Raw genomic sequence first — 13,047 nt, forward strand, 5'->3', positions numbered from 1 at the left:
CAGACTGAACAATGCCAGCTCCCTCAGCCACTCCTCATAAGGCCTGTGCTCCAGACCCCTCACCAGCTTCGTCGCCCTCCTCTGAACACGCTCCAGGGCCTCAATGTCTTTCTTGCAGTGAGGGGCCCAAAACTGGACACAGTACTTGAGGTGGGGCCTCACCAGTGCTGAGTACAGAGGGAAATAAATTCTTAATTTAATTCTAAACTACTAAATTCTTCATTTAGTAACCGAGATCTGTTTTTATAGAATTCCATTTAACATAACTGTTGTTTTATTTGAAACCTACAGTTGGCAAGTAACCTACGGTAATCAATAGGAGTGGAGGAAACAAATCTGTTTGGTTTTCTATTGTTTTCGTCTGTATAGGAAATGTTATGTTTTCTTTACGCTAACTTGATCATCTCAGGTGCATAAAAATCCTTTCAAACAGTGTCAGATGTAGCAGTTACTTTCCTTTCTAAATTTTATATCGATAGAGTGGCAGACAGAAGTGATAGTCCTCCACTCCTTAGACAAACACTAACAAACTTGGCAAGCTGAAATGTAATTTTGAATGTTACACCTCTGAGATAAAGAATATCTAAAACTATGTTTCTGTGTAAACTGTAGTAAGATGTAGTACCTACTGTAGTAAGATGTAGTATTACTTTAGACTAGTTATTCATGTAGAACGTGTTTTTAATGCATTCTGTATTATTACCAGTAACTTTTTAATCATTTCTCTCTTTTTTTCCCCCAAATTCAGATCTGTCCTATTTGTGTATCTCTCCCTTGGGCAGATTCTAACCAGGTTACCAGAAATCTTGTTAGTCATCTAAATCTGAGACACCAGTTTGACTATGGGGAATTTGTGGTAAGCTTTTACTTCTTTGTTAAGCAGGGGTGTAAATGGTAATTTTTATTTTATTTTTTCAGAAATACAAACGCCAAAAAAAAAAAATTGGTTATGCACTTTGTTTCTGCTCCAGACAGAAGCTGGAAGCAGCGTTCTTAACTTCTGCTATCAACATGAAATGTTGCCAGTTGTAGGTGTTGCCAACAGTTAAAGAAGAACAGCTCTAAGTTGTTAACTTACGCCTTTAGTTCAGCATTCTCAATCTTCTATAACAGCTTATTATTCCTCCTCCTGAGGGAAATATAGTGGATGATACTCTGTTTTATGTGACATTTTTGATCTTCTGTGGCACAGTGATTAAACCAGAGTTCTCAGGACTCAAAGTGCAGCTTGAAAAGCCAGTATGCTGCTACAGCCTCTCTTCCAATATGTTGTGAAAGGGGCTGCAGTGTGAAAAAGAGGTGCGGTGTTAGTATTCTTTTGGGCACATTTCAAGTAAATGGCCCTTAGGTAGATTAAAAGCTGCATACCCACTTGTAGTCACTGGGTGGATCGTAACTGAAGCCAACCAGTTGAATCCTGCATGTGGGCTTAGAGATTTGGAGAGTTCGTTCAGTAGTTTCTGGAGCCTCACAGGTTAAGGAAGGCAAAGATGAAGTATGTACTTTGTGTTGAGTGGTCTGTGATGAAGGCATGGGAAAGATTGATGCAGGGGATCGAGCTGTTGAGCTTGAGTGCATCTTGAGTGCTTGAAGATGTAAAACTGGTGATTGGAATTACGATTTGGGAAACCTGACAGAATTGTACTGAAAAGGTGTGTTACTCTGTAATACGCTTATAGTGATATAGTAACATCTTGGAATATATGTCTTCAAAAGTAGCAGGATTAACCACTTATCTTCTGCGATAAGTATGATGCAATCTATGATTACTGTAGTCTGGGGATAACATTTTGTGTTTATTAATGGAAAAGGCTATGGCTAGTTGGAAGCCGTGGTAGAAGAGTTGCGTGTTGTGGTCAGCTTTCCTGAGCTGACTGTTCTGCAATGTAAGTGAGCCAGGAGGGGAAGGTGGACCCTTCTGCTTAATGAGCTTTGTCCTGCTCATCTGTGTCTTCTCTGTCTCCTGGTTCTTGGTAAAATAAAAGATACTGTGCAACATCAACAAATCAAATACTTACAGAAATACAGAGCCTCAACTGTGGAAAATGAATTGTTGAACTAGGGATTGTGGTACTTGATTATTTGACCATTTTGATAATATTTTCATTTTGTTTAGAATTATCAGCTTGATGAAGAAGCCCAATACCGAAATGCAGTTCAAGAATCCTGTCATGTGAACTTTTAAAGTATGGACCTCTGTCTTACTGGTTGTCTCAGAGGAAAAATTACGTCAATCCTGTTGATAATCTGAAATGTATGTTAATAAAAATGGGATGCAGTAATTAGTTTTCAGGCTTAATTTTTTCCACGTTGATAAGAACTTTTCATATATGATTTTACTGAAACTCAAACTTGATATTTCTAATAAGATCAGTCCCTTGGAATTAGAGACTTTCTGGAACAAATTCTTGTCTTCGTTGTCTCTAACTTCTACTACTCTGATAATTACACCATTTCTTCTACTAAAGCTAGATATTTTGATTCACTGATAACAACTTTGAGAACAGCATTTTAGAGATGCAAAGGTGCTCTGTTCCACTGTTGAATTTAAGTTCATCTTTCATCTAGAAGAGAGCTGTGAGTTAACAATTTTTTTTGTCCTCTTGCCCAAGGACAAAGTTTTATTTGATGTTGTGATTTGTTCCTTACCATTACTATGTCAATGCAAATAGTGCTACTGTAAGAAATCAAAATACTTGTTTTTGTACAGATCAGCAATGCAGAGGTTTCTTTCACTAAGAAAGAATGATGCCATTGCCTGGGAACAATTACATCTATGTTCTTCCCCTTTTTGAGCATAACTGAAGTAGGACACTTGCTTAGAAAACTGGATTAAGTGTTTTCTCCATACTCCTAACTATCAGTGCAGATAGCTCCCCTGGCGTACTTTCTGAGCAATTCAGGGTGGCATGCAGGAGGTGTATTTCCTTGGTATGTGAGCATGACTAGCTAGTTTTTCATTTTGTTGGAGGTTTTTAAAAACTTCCATAGTTCTAGGAATTTAAGTCTGTTCTGTCTCTCACAGAAGACTGTGTAACTAGAGCATTTATTGGCTTCGGATAAATTGGTGCTCAGAAATGATCTTGTTTATTTTGGTAAAACTGTTTAATATGTGGACGTCTGCTGCATACAAAGGCTTGAAAAAAACACTTGAGAAGAAAAGCTTGCTTTAAATTAATTACCAACATTCTGCTATTCTTGATATCCACATTCTCCACAAGACTGTCATTAAAATCAGAGAAAATTAAAAAAAAGCAAAACAAAACAAAAAACAACACTTAGCAATTTTGAATTTAAATAGAAAATGAATTTTAAAAAGAACTTCCAGATCTTTTCTTTAATATTGATGGGAGGAAGGGGAAATAAAAAATAAGTCATCTGCACAGATGACTTTTTTGGGGATTTAGACAGAGACAGTTCTGAATGTATACCTTTGAGGACTGAATCTTCATGCTACATTACTATGACCCAACGTCCAGTTGTTGTTCTTAATGCGTACTGTATATGTGGTGGTGAAGAACACACCTGGTCTTTTTTTTTGTCTAGTTGGTGATTTATATGTAATGATATCAGTTGTGCAGAAGTACCACCTCCAAACTCCTATCTGAGTATTCTCACTCAGTCAGTTCTAGTGCTCTTTTGACCGCATGCTGATTTGGAGTGGTTCACTGAAAGCAAAGGGAAAAGTTTATTTAGATTTTTTTTCCCCTCTTTATTCCTCTGTAAAGCCAACTATGAAACAGAGCAAAGCAATTTCAATGTAGCCTGATGCTAAAGATTTAATTTTTTAAAATAAAATGACCACGGTGTATGTTTTTTATTGCTGTATAAATTTGTGAATTAATTTAATTAGTTATATGAAAGTTCAGTTAACTTCTTTAGATTCAATCAGTTATTTATATACTCTGGCAATAACTGCCTGTAGCCAATACAGATTCAGGACACCTCGTGGACACTGGAACTAGTTATTTCTGTTACTTGAACATTCTTTGAGAATTGCAAGTGAAATTACATCTACTTTAAACCTCTGGGAAGCAAGTTCTTCTATAGCAATAATTAGTTGCCACTTGATGCATAGTTGCTGAAGTAGCATTTTGTTCACGTTTAAACAAAAACAAGTGCATATTTTAAAGCAACAAATGTGTATCAATGCAATAGTAAAGGAACTTGCGCGGTGTTTACTCTCTTTATTTGCATATGCTAAGGTCTGTACTGGTAGGCACTGCCTTGCTTTTGATATTTTAAACTTCTAATATGAAGAGATTGCATCCAGCACATTCACTAGGTAAGCATTTCTTGAAAATGAAACAGTGTGTTTAAATATGCTGCTTCTGGTCGTGATCTTTCTCACTGATACTCAAACATGCACAAAATGTTGGTGTATTTGTAATGAGCCATGCTTGTACTCGAAACATAAAACCTTTACTAGGACATTGCTGTTGAATAATATATTCATGTTGCATTGTGTATAGTTGAAATATGCTACGTTACGTTTAAATTTTTCCTTTATTTTTTTCTTCTATTAAAGTATTTTATTTTCTATTTGTTTCTTTGTTGCATAATAAAGATGATCAGTCCGTTTGATGCTGCTACTTCTTTTTCAGATGCTTTTTAAACTCCATGGTCGTTTGTATGCCTTCATAGTTTTAAGTTGAGAATAATGCGTGTGTTACTGAAACTAATGATTTGTGGCCTTAGCTCACAATCCTCTCATGAGCTGATAGGTTACTTTACATCACATCTTAAGATCTTTTCATGAAGATGAGAGGTTGGACAAAACTGTTCCTAATGCACCTTTTCTCCCTCACCTGTTAGTACATTGCTGTCCCAAGCAAAGTTAATAGAGAAATAAGCTCCTAAAAGAAAGAAAGATTTAACCTAACACTTGACACGAATAGCAAACCTTGTTATTTATATAGATTTAGTGAGAAAAACTAATGTGGGTTTTTTGTTTTTTTTCTTTGTTTGTTTTTCCTGTAAAAAGAGTTGCTCATTGCATTATTGGACCAGCGTGATGGCATGCAAGTGGTTTGTCTTTCTGCCCTGTGTTTCTGAACTGAAAAGCCCTTTCATTATTTTTTGTTTTTATATTCTAAGGTCATACGCAGGATAACATGGTTATGAAATTTGAGTAAAGTCTTATTTTGAGTGATAGAAATTGGCAAAATGTATAAATTTACTTTTTATTATTACTTTAGTGTTCTTTTTCCTTGTAATGTAGTTTTGTGAGCTCTAAGTAGATCATTGTACTACCTAAATCTGGTTATAAGCCCTTTGTTAGAGATTCCATTTAATTTTCCTTTACTGTAACAAAGTGTATTTCATTATTTAGTGAGAATACTCTTAGTGTGTTTAATTCTCGTTGGCTGCATATTCATAATACAATAAGTGAGCTTTGCAGAACTCTCCTTTGTCCTGCTCCAGTCCTAAGTCAGAACTTCATTCCCAGGGAGAGAGAGAGACACTTCTGTATCTGAGTCATCTTCTGACAAGTAATCAGGGCTAGAAGGTATTCATATGGGGAAGCATTTTTGGTCTCCTCTTGATATGTTATTTTTCAAACCAGTGAGACTTGAACACATGAGTTTGTTAGAACTACTATAAATGTATAATATATTTTTACGGTATTTTTTCTATACCCTTTGTTTTATTGGGCACAAACTGCAACACGGGAGGCTTCATCTGAGCACCGGGCAGTACCTCTGTTGTGCAGGTGATGGAGCACTGGCAGAGGTTGCCCAGAGGCTGTGTGTGGGATTTCTTCCTGGCCCTCTGCTCTGGGTGTCACTGCTCAAGCGTGGGTTGGACCTGATGGACACAGGTGCCTTCTAATCTCAGGTATTCTGTAATAAAGAGAGATGCACCTTCAAGGTTCTTTTAGAATTGTTGGAACTAGCAATTAAATGACACAAACACCACATAGTTTCTTCTCAGTACAGAATGCACTCAAACTCGTTCTAGATACCAGGTCTCTTCTGTGTCCTTTTACATATGTGTTTGAATATATGTAGAAGACAAAGTTCAGGACCACTACTATAAAAAGGCTTTTGCAATCACGTTATAATTGCCACTTTCCAGTGAATTACCAGCCTGATTATGTTTTTTTTTTTTTCTTCATGAATAAAATTGGCTTGGATTGTTATGATGCTTAAACTGTACATCCACTTTGGGAAGGGCCAGCATTCACCCCTTCATTTTCTAGCCTTAACCTCCCTTGTTCTGTCTGTAAATCTTTTTTTTCTCATCATCATGTATTTCTGTCTTCGTGGACAGGAAAGAGCTAAAAGAAAACCATCACTGCCAAATGCATTCAGGAGAAAGCGTCTAATTCCACTTTAAAATCTTTACTTGAAATCCTCTGTGTACATTTAAGATGTATTTTTCAGTTCTGGGGAGCTGCAGGTCATTTCCCAGGGCCTAGTGACAGAATGCTGTCTTTATGAACTTGCTTAAGCCTATGAGAATGCTTTGCCTGAGAAAAGTGTTTTCACTGTTACTTTATATTCTCTTTCTATATTCTTGGATTTCTGTCTTTCTCTCTTTTTTTTTTTTCCCCTCTACATGTCTTTCTTTGCAGCAGCTCTCATAGGATTTCCCCATCTAAGCATCCTTCCCATTGTCCTTTCTGTCTTTTATTCAGCAATTAAATAGATAAGGTTATATTACTTAACTGCTAAGTATTGTCTCCTATTCTGTATACATCAGAAGCTCCTCTGGCTGTGCCCTCAATATCTTGGAGCTGATGTGGGTTTCAGGGGTAAATAGAGTAACTAAGAAATTTAGCATCAATAACTTTCAGAGTTAGCCTGCTAATGTTTGCTTCTATGGCTGGAGGAGTTTTTATTAAAATGTCTTTGCAGTTTGAAAGACTGAATGTCTTACCGGTCAGATTTCATATTCTAAGTTGTTTTCCACCTCCTTCCACTCCCCTCAAACTAAAAGTATTTGCTTTGTTCTTCTTTCTTGGGAGGATTTCCTTTTGTGTTATAGAGATGAGGATTGTGTGTAAAAGCAGACCAGCTCATTACCAGTAACAGGCACGCGTTTTACAAAAAACCTTGTGCTGCGTGTTCTGTTTCTGCAGGTACGCAGCAAAGGCAAAAAGAAAATAGTGGCTTTTTCCTCAGAAAGGCTGAGGCTGGCAGGGCCCTTTGGGTCCATTGGGCCCACCCCCTGCTCCAGCAGGGACACCAGAGCAGGGGCCCAGGCCCATGTCCAGGCGGCTGCTAAAGTTCCATGAGGAGCAGACCCCACACACAGCTTCTGGGCAGCCTGTGCCAGTGCTCCGTCACCTGCACAGCACAGAAGTGCTCCTGGTGTTCTGAGGGAACTTCCTGTGTTCCAGTTTGTGCCCATTGCCTCTTGTCCTGGCACTGGGCACTGCTGGAAAGAGCCTGGCTCTGTCCTCTTTGCGCCCTCCTTGCAGGTATTTATAGACTTTGACAGGACCGCTCTGGGCCTCCTCTTCCATGGGCTGAACAGTCCCAGCTCTCTCAGACTCTCCTCACACTCTGGGCCTTTCATCAAGCCTTTGTCTGGGTCACGTTTGTGGCAGCAGTGTCACGGAAGGTATGATGGATGTGACACTTCAGTTGTGAGACTTCAAACTTCAGTAGTTTCTTTTATGAGTTTTTCTTCTTGATGCGATCCACAAGAGGGCACTGAATATTTTTGGGTTGTCTCTAGGTATAGTACTTAAGAATGCTAATTCACTAAGTACTTGTACTCCTTGATGCTTTTAGTCATAGGATATTTCTACTCAGATATTTCATAAAGTGTAATAAATCTTAAGTGGTTTAGGGGTTAAGAGACTTTATTGTAGATTGGAATGATCCCAGCAAGAATGTTTCTAGTATACTTTAAAACCTCAAACGAATAGCTGTACCCATGTGTTTTATCATCGGAGCTGTGTCCACCAAAGGAGAAGCAAGTGCTCCCCACTTCCCAACTGGACACAAAGTGCAACATACCTATGCAAGCTCTTTCCTTGCAAGCCCCCTGCTTCCCTGAACGTATTCTTCAGAGGTCTTTAAAATGAAAGAGTTGCAGTGCAGCTGGAAATCACGAGGGGGCATCTGAGGACTGTTGCTGTCTGTGCTAGGAGCAATGGGGCTGGTGATGATTTTGGCTCCTTGCTTCTTGGAGCTGCACAGTTGCCAACGACCCAGCTAGCCGGTTAGCTGCTGTGGTGACGAGGTACCAAGTCCAGGTAGGCCTCATCCCTCTGGTCTTGTAAGCCGCTCGGTGCTTTGCAGTTGCCACAGGCGTCTGGAATGAAGAGAGAGGTTCCGCTAGTCGAGGCTCCCACATTTCACATCCCTGGAGTGTGCTCCTGGAGCTGCAGCATTAATATCATGGCCAGCTACAGCTGCTTTGGGGTGCACACTGGTCACAGTTTGTTTCCTAATGTAAGCCCACTCATAAAATGTGATTGTGAGAAAACATGTCAGGTGTAGTTCACATTCCAGTGGAGGGGAAGAGTGATAAATTGTGTGAGAATCTTGTGATGAGAAATTACCTTGTTTACAAAAGACAGTTTTCTCACATAAATGAAAAGATAACAATTAAAGTACACCTGAAGTGGCGATGGGCAGTAGAGTATGAAATGTTGTACACCCAAGCTTCCTCTCGTTGCTTCTTAATGCTGCTTTTTTATTTAACTAAGTGGGAGGAAGCAGAAGGTTTGTTTCCTTTTCTTGATAACTCTTAGTCAAAGCAAACATGTCATGTTTGCTCCTCTGTAAGAAGGTGGAATCTATTGTAATTTTCACTTTCTTACGTTATTTCCTCATGACTCCTGCAAGATTTGTAAACGCTTGAGTTTCCTAACTTGACATACTTAGGTGTCTGACTTGGAGCATTTTGGATTTGATTGAATGTCTCTTATCTGGTAGGTTTATCTGGCAGCTCTTATCTTTATTGGTGCTTGTGCCTCATCAGCCAACATGATAGTTTTTCAGTGTTATCCCCTCTCATGAGATTAACTGGAAAAGTGAAATTAATTTGTGCAAGATAACACAAGAAGTCTGAGACAGAGGAAGGAACAACCTGCTGTCTGAGAATGGTGGACCATTTGAGTATCATCCTGCTTTTTAGAAGCAGGTCTGTAAGCACTGCTAAGTGGGGTGCATAGTGCTCTACAAACCAGCAATTTTCAAGATTATTTAATTAATTTATCTCATTTTAAGTTCACATTGAAACTCAGTCAGTCAGGTTTCACCTAAATGTCAACAAGCAGCCCTGACCCACAGTTGCTCACTGCACTATACTGATAGGAAGATTATCAAAGCATCTATGCTGAAGCATAGAGCAACAAAATTAGCCAAGTATAAAAGTACCCACCAAAAATGCTAGAAAAACTCTGTCCATGTAGAGCTATTATTTATTTATTTACTTTTTAATTGGTTCTTTATAGTTAGCTAACATTGCATTTTGAATTTAAGTTCCTCTGACTTCTTAAAGAGCATATGCAAGCATAGAAGGAATCTTTTTAGTGCTCTCCCATACTTCATTTATTTTTTTCCCAATATCTCTGCCAGCATTATTATCCATTCCTGGGCTATTATCCCCAGATATAGCTTTACTAAGCAGGTGTAGCTTTCCATCTGCATTGGAAAATGCCTGACGAATGCTCCTTATTCTGCAATAAAGCCACAAGATAGAAACTTCAGGATTATTATTACTACCGATGCTACAGTAGTGCCCACCCTTGATGGTGCAGACATGAAGAGACTGTGCCTCTTCAAGGGAAAGTGCAGCCTTCTCTGCATACTGCCCATCTGTCTGGTGCTGGAGATCCTCCTGCTCATTACAGTAGATTTGCGTCAACCTCCACATCGATTTCTGATGTCTTTCCTTGTAATTGCTTGTACTAGCAGCATGGGAGCATGTGGGTCTGTGGGGAAAGACATCTAATTGACTAGCAAAAGCCTAGATTTTGCAGGTGTCTCTTATAGTTACTCAGGGCTTATTAGATAGCTTAGCACCCATAAAAGTTGTAAAACGCATTTGATGGCAAAGAACTGTAAAAAAGGAAAAAGAAGCAACCTGCTAAAGATCTGTTCCTTCTGCTTTGTGTTTAATGTTTTTTCCTCAAATATAGAGCTTCTCATCAGGACACTGGTGGACTCTACTTGCAGATTAAACTGGAAATGTAAACAACATCCATGTAATCCACAAGTCCCTGACTGTATTGAGAAAGAACATAAGTTACTTTTGGCTGTTATAGTTCTTGTTAACTGTAGAATAAATGCATAATCTAAGACTGCCACTCTATTTTATTCATCTGAATATGCACACCATGTATTTAAATAGGTTGCACTATCCTTCATTGATTCATCTCCATTAATCCTCCATTATTTCCTACTGTTCACCTTTGTCTTAGAAGTATGATGTGGCACATAGTGCTTTTAATCTGTAAAGTAAAATACAAAGTAAACTCTTAAGGAAAATAAGGGATAGCTGTATTGCCTGAACACAGTAAGTCAGTGATGAAACAAAGTGTTTGTTGCTTAGAGAACATGGTCACAAAAGTAGATATGCTCCCATAAAAGTGATTGAGAAGACTTCTTTAAACTGCATGCTTATTTATTGCTGTTGTCTAATCATGTATTAAAAATCCAGTTTGCTACTTCATGGGGGACACGTGTCATGCAAAGAACTTCTAACATTATTTTTCATATGTCACTTAATCATATGTTGTGTGATGTTTTCTTATTAGCAGATTACTGACTGAGATGCCAAAACTTAAATTAGTTAAAAAGCAGAATGAATAGGGAGAAAAACTTATTTCTAGACTGTATAACAATTCAGGGTCAGCTACATTGGTTAACTTTGTGTGCAGTGGTTAACTTCATCTGTGCCTTCTCTCTTTTGTGCTATCATACACCAATTCCAACACTTTCCAGTGTTTTCTTTGATTAACACTTTTTAGCCAATTCTCTGAGCAGCTGTGGTAGTGATATAAAGGTTTATTCAGGTCTTCTTTGTGACAGGAAAATCATCCTTTTATCTCCTATTGTAAAACACTTGGTGTGCGGTCCGTGTTGGTTGATGCATCTTGAAAGTGAGTATTTAGGGACAGAGAGGAGATTGTCCCTATCAGTCGCATGTAGAAGGGATCAAAAACATTAAAAAAAAACAGTCTTTCAACCTTTTTTCCAATGCCAAGTGGCCAGACCAAAAAATGTGTTGATTCTTTTGAGTTCTTTGTAAGGTACTTATCGGGTACTGTAATCACAGAATAATGGTTGTAGCTGTTGCAGTCTTTTACTTTGGATCAACAGTGTGTTTTTTGAATAAGTATTATCATCATCCTCACTTAACATGCTTTAGTTCACATCACAAAGCAATACTGGTGCTTTCGAATTGAATTCCTTTGATAAGAAGCTAAACCAGAATATGTGCTTCAGATCCTTCTTAATGCAGTTCAGTTGCCACCACTGACTTGCAATCCTTGGGATCAGATCAGAGTTTGGACGAAGTAAAACTCTTTGTAATGTGTACAACATAGATGCCAGATTCTTAGCACCGAATACTTTGATTTACAAATCTATTCTGTTTGGTAACTGTTATGATAGGCATAGCCAGCCTAACCTAGAGAGCTTCCGAAAGGAGAGTTACTGGCATCACCCAGGAGCTGCAGAGGGCAATAGGAAGAATTCAGTAACCTCTGAACTTGCAGAAGAGGCTTTGATACAAAGTCTTTTCAGCCTTCCAAATATCACTGATTTGATAACAACTGGCGGCGTGATTGTTGGTGATATCCACCACTACTGCTTCCCAGAGGTTAAACAGTAAAATAAGCATGGAATTGGGCAGCTCGAAATTAGTTTGGCAGTTGCTTAAGCACAAATAGTTTTCTTATCAGCTCCAATACTTGAAATTGTATGAGAAATGTTATTAATTTTGATATAGTCTTGTAGAAATCTGTTCTTTCGCCGTACCAAATCTAAATGTCATTTTAGTTTTTCTGAAATTCTGACCAGATAGTGGATCTGGGAAAATAAACAGCTAGCCATGTCTGATCATACAATAACCACAAGTACCTTGAATTTAAGCATAAGATTCAGTGGCCATTTCAGTGCTCACTGGCAGTTAATAAACAGATGACTGAAGTTGGAAGAAGCTAAACTCCAAACAGTAACAATGGTGATAATACAGGGGCAAAAGAGACATTTTAAAAATTAATTTATATGAATTTTTTAAATAATCCAGAAGAATACCACCACTTGATTTACCGACAAGTAAAATGTTTCACATTTATCAACAATATAAATGACTTTGTCTTTTCTAAAAGAAAGATTCTGAAATTATGTTGGGGGTAGATCTGTGCATGTGTTTACCATCTTCCCTTTCTGTCAAAAAATACATATAAATATATTGAAGTCTTACCTACCAAGTGCCTTACCAGCTTTCAGTTTTTCAAAGGGATTTAGTGGCAGCTTTATTCACAGATTTACACGCTGGCTGGGGTGGGAAGGTGGCTCTGGAGACCCTCTGGTGGGACCCCTGTGCTCGAAGCAGGGTCCTCGCAGCTGTGGCAAGCTGGGTCTTGGATATCTTCAAGGATGGGGACTCTACAACCTATCTGGGCAACTTATTCTGGTGTTTAATCACCCTCATTGTAAAAAGGTTTTCTTGCATTAATTTGGAATTTTCTATATTTTTATGTGTGTCCATTTCTTTTGAATTTCTATTCTCCTCTGTTCCTTTCTTCCTGTATTTCAACTTGTGTTCAATACATTTTCACACAGCAGTGCTTACAACTAATTGAACGATATGTCAGTTGCCTTAGTACAGTTATGATGGACTTCACTTTTAAGACAAGGTAGAGTAGGGAAGTTAACCGTTGACGAAAGGACAAAGGTTTTGGTTTATGATATTTACCATCTTGAACACCAAGTTGGTCTGAATTCTGTCAGTGCAGCTGTTTGCTGACTGGATAGTAACATGGACTGGCTTTCTATGCTTGTGCTCCTAAGTGGTCTTCTTCAGGTGGTCTGGAATCAGGTAAGAAAGCAAATAATGCATTTTCTTCGTATGCTC

General features: G+C 38.4%; 1 protein-coding gene and 1 long non-coding RNA gene across 8 annotated transcripts in view; one reads left to right on the plus strand and one right to left on the minus strand.

The window, feature by feature from the left end:
- The window catches only part of LOC110394814 (E3 ubiquitin-protein ligase RNF138-like), a 45,411-nt gene that overhangs the window by 5,403 nt on the left and 26,961 nt on the right, over nt 1-13,047 (plus strand). For 5 of the 7 annotated variants that reach the window (XM_021388851.1, XM_021388854.1, XM_021388850.1 and 2 more), the window contains one exon: nt 749-856. In XM_021388851.1, coding sequence (XP_021244526.1) covers nt 749-856 — 108 coding nt within the window. Of the gene's footprint in view, nt 1-748; nt 857-2,116; nt 4,593-8,299; nt 13,012-13,047 lie in introns of those variants that run through there. The other 2 variants (XM_021388855.1, XM_021388856.1) reach the window with 2 other exon arrangements.
- Nucleotides 5,700-13,047, minus strand: part of LOC110394815 — a 45,917-nt gene continuing 38,569 nt past the window's right edge. The window contains exon 4 of the long non-coding RNA XR_002435927.1: nt 5,700-8,268. This is a non-coding gene — a long non-coding RNA (uncharacterized LOC110394815). The remainder of the gene's footprint in view (nt 8,269-13,047) is intronic.

The sequence above is a fragment of the Numida meleagris genome, chromosome 2 (assembly GCF_002078875.1).
Source record: "Numida meleagris isolate 19003 breed g44 Domestic line chromosome 2, NumMel1.0, whole genome shotgun sequence".
Lineage (NCBI taxonomy): Eukaryota > Metazoa > Chordata > Aves > Galliformes > Numididae > Numida > Numida meleagris.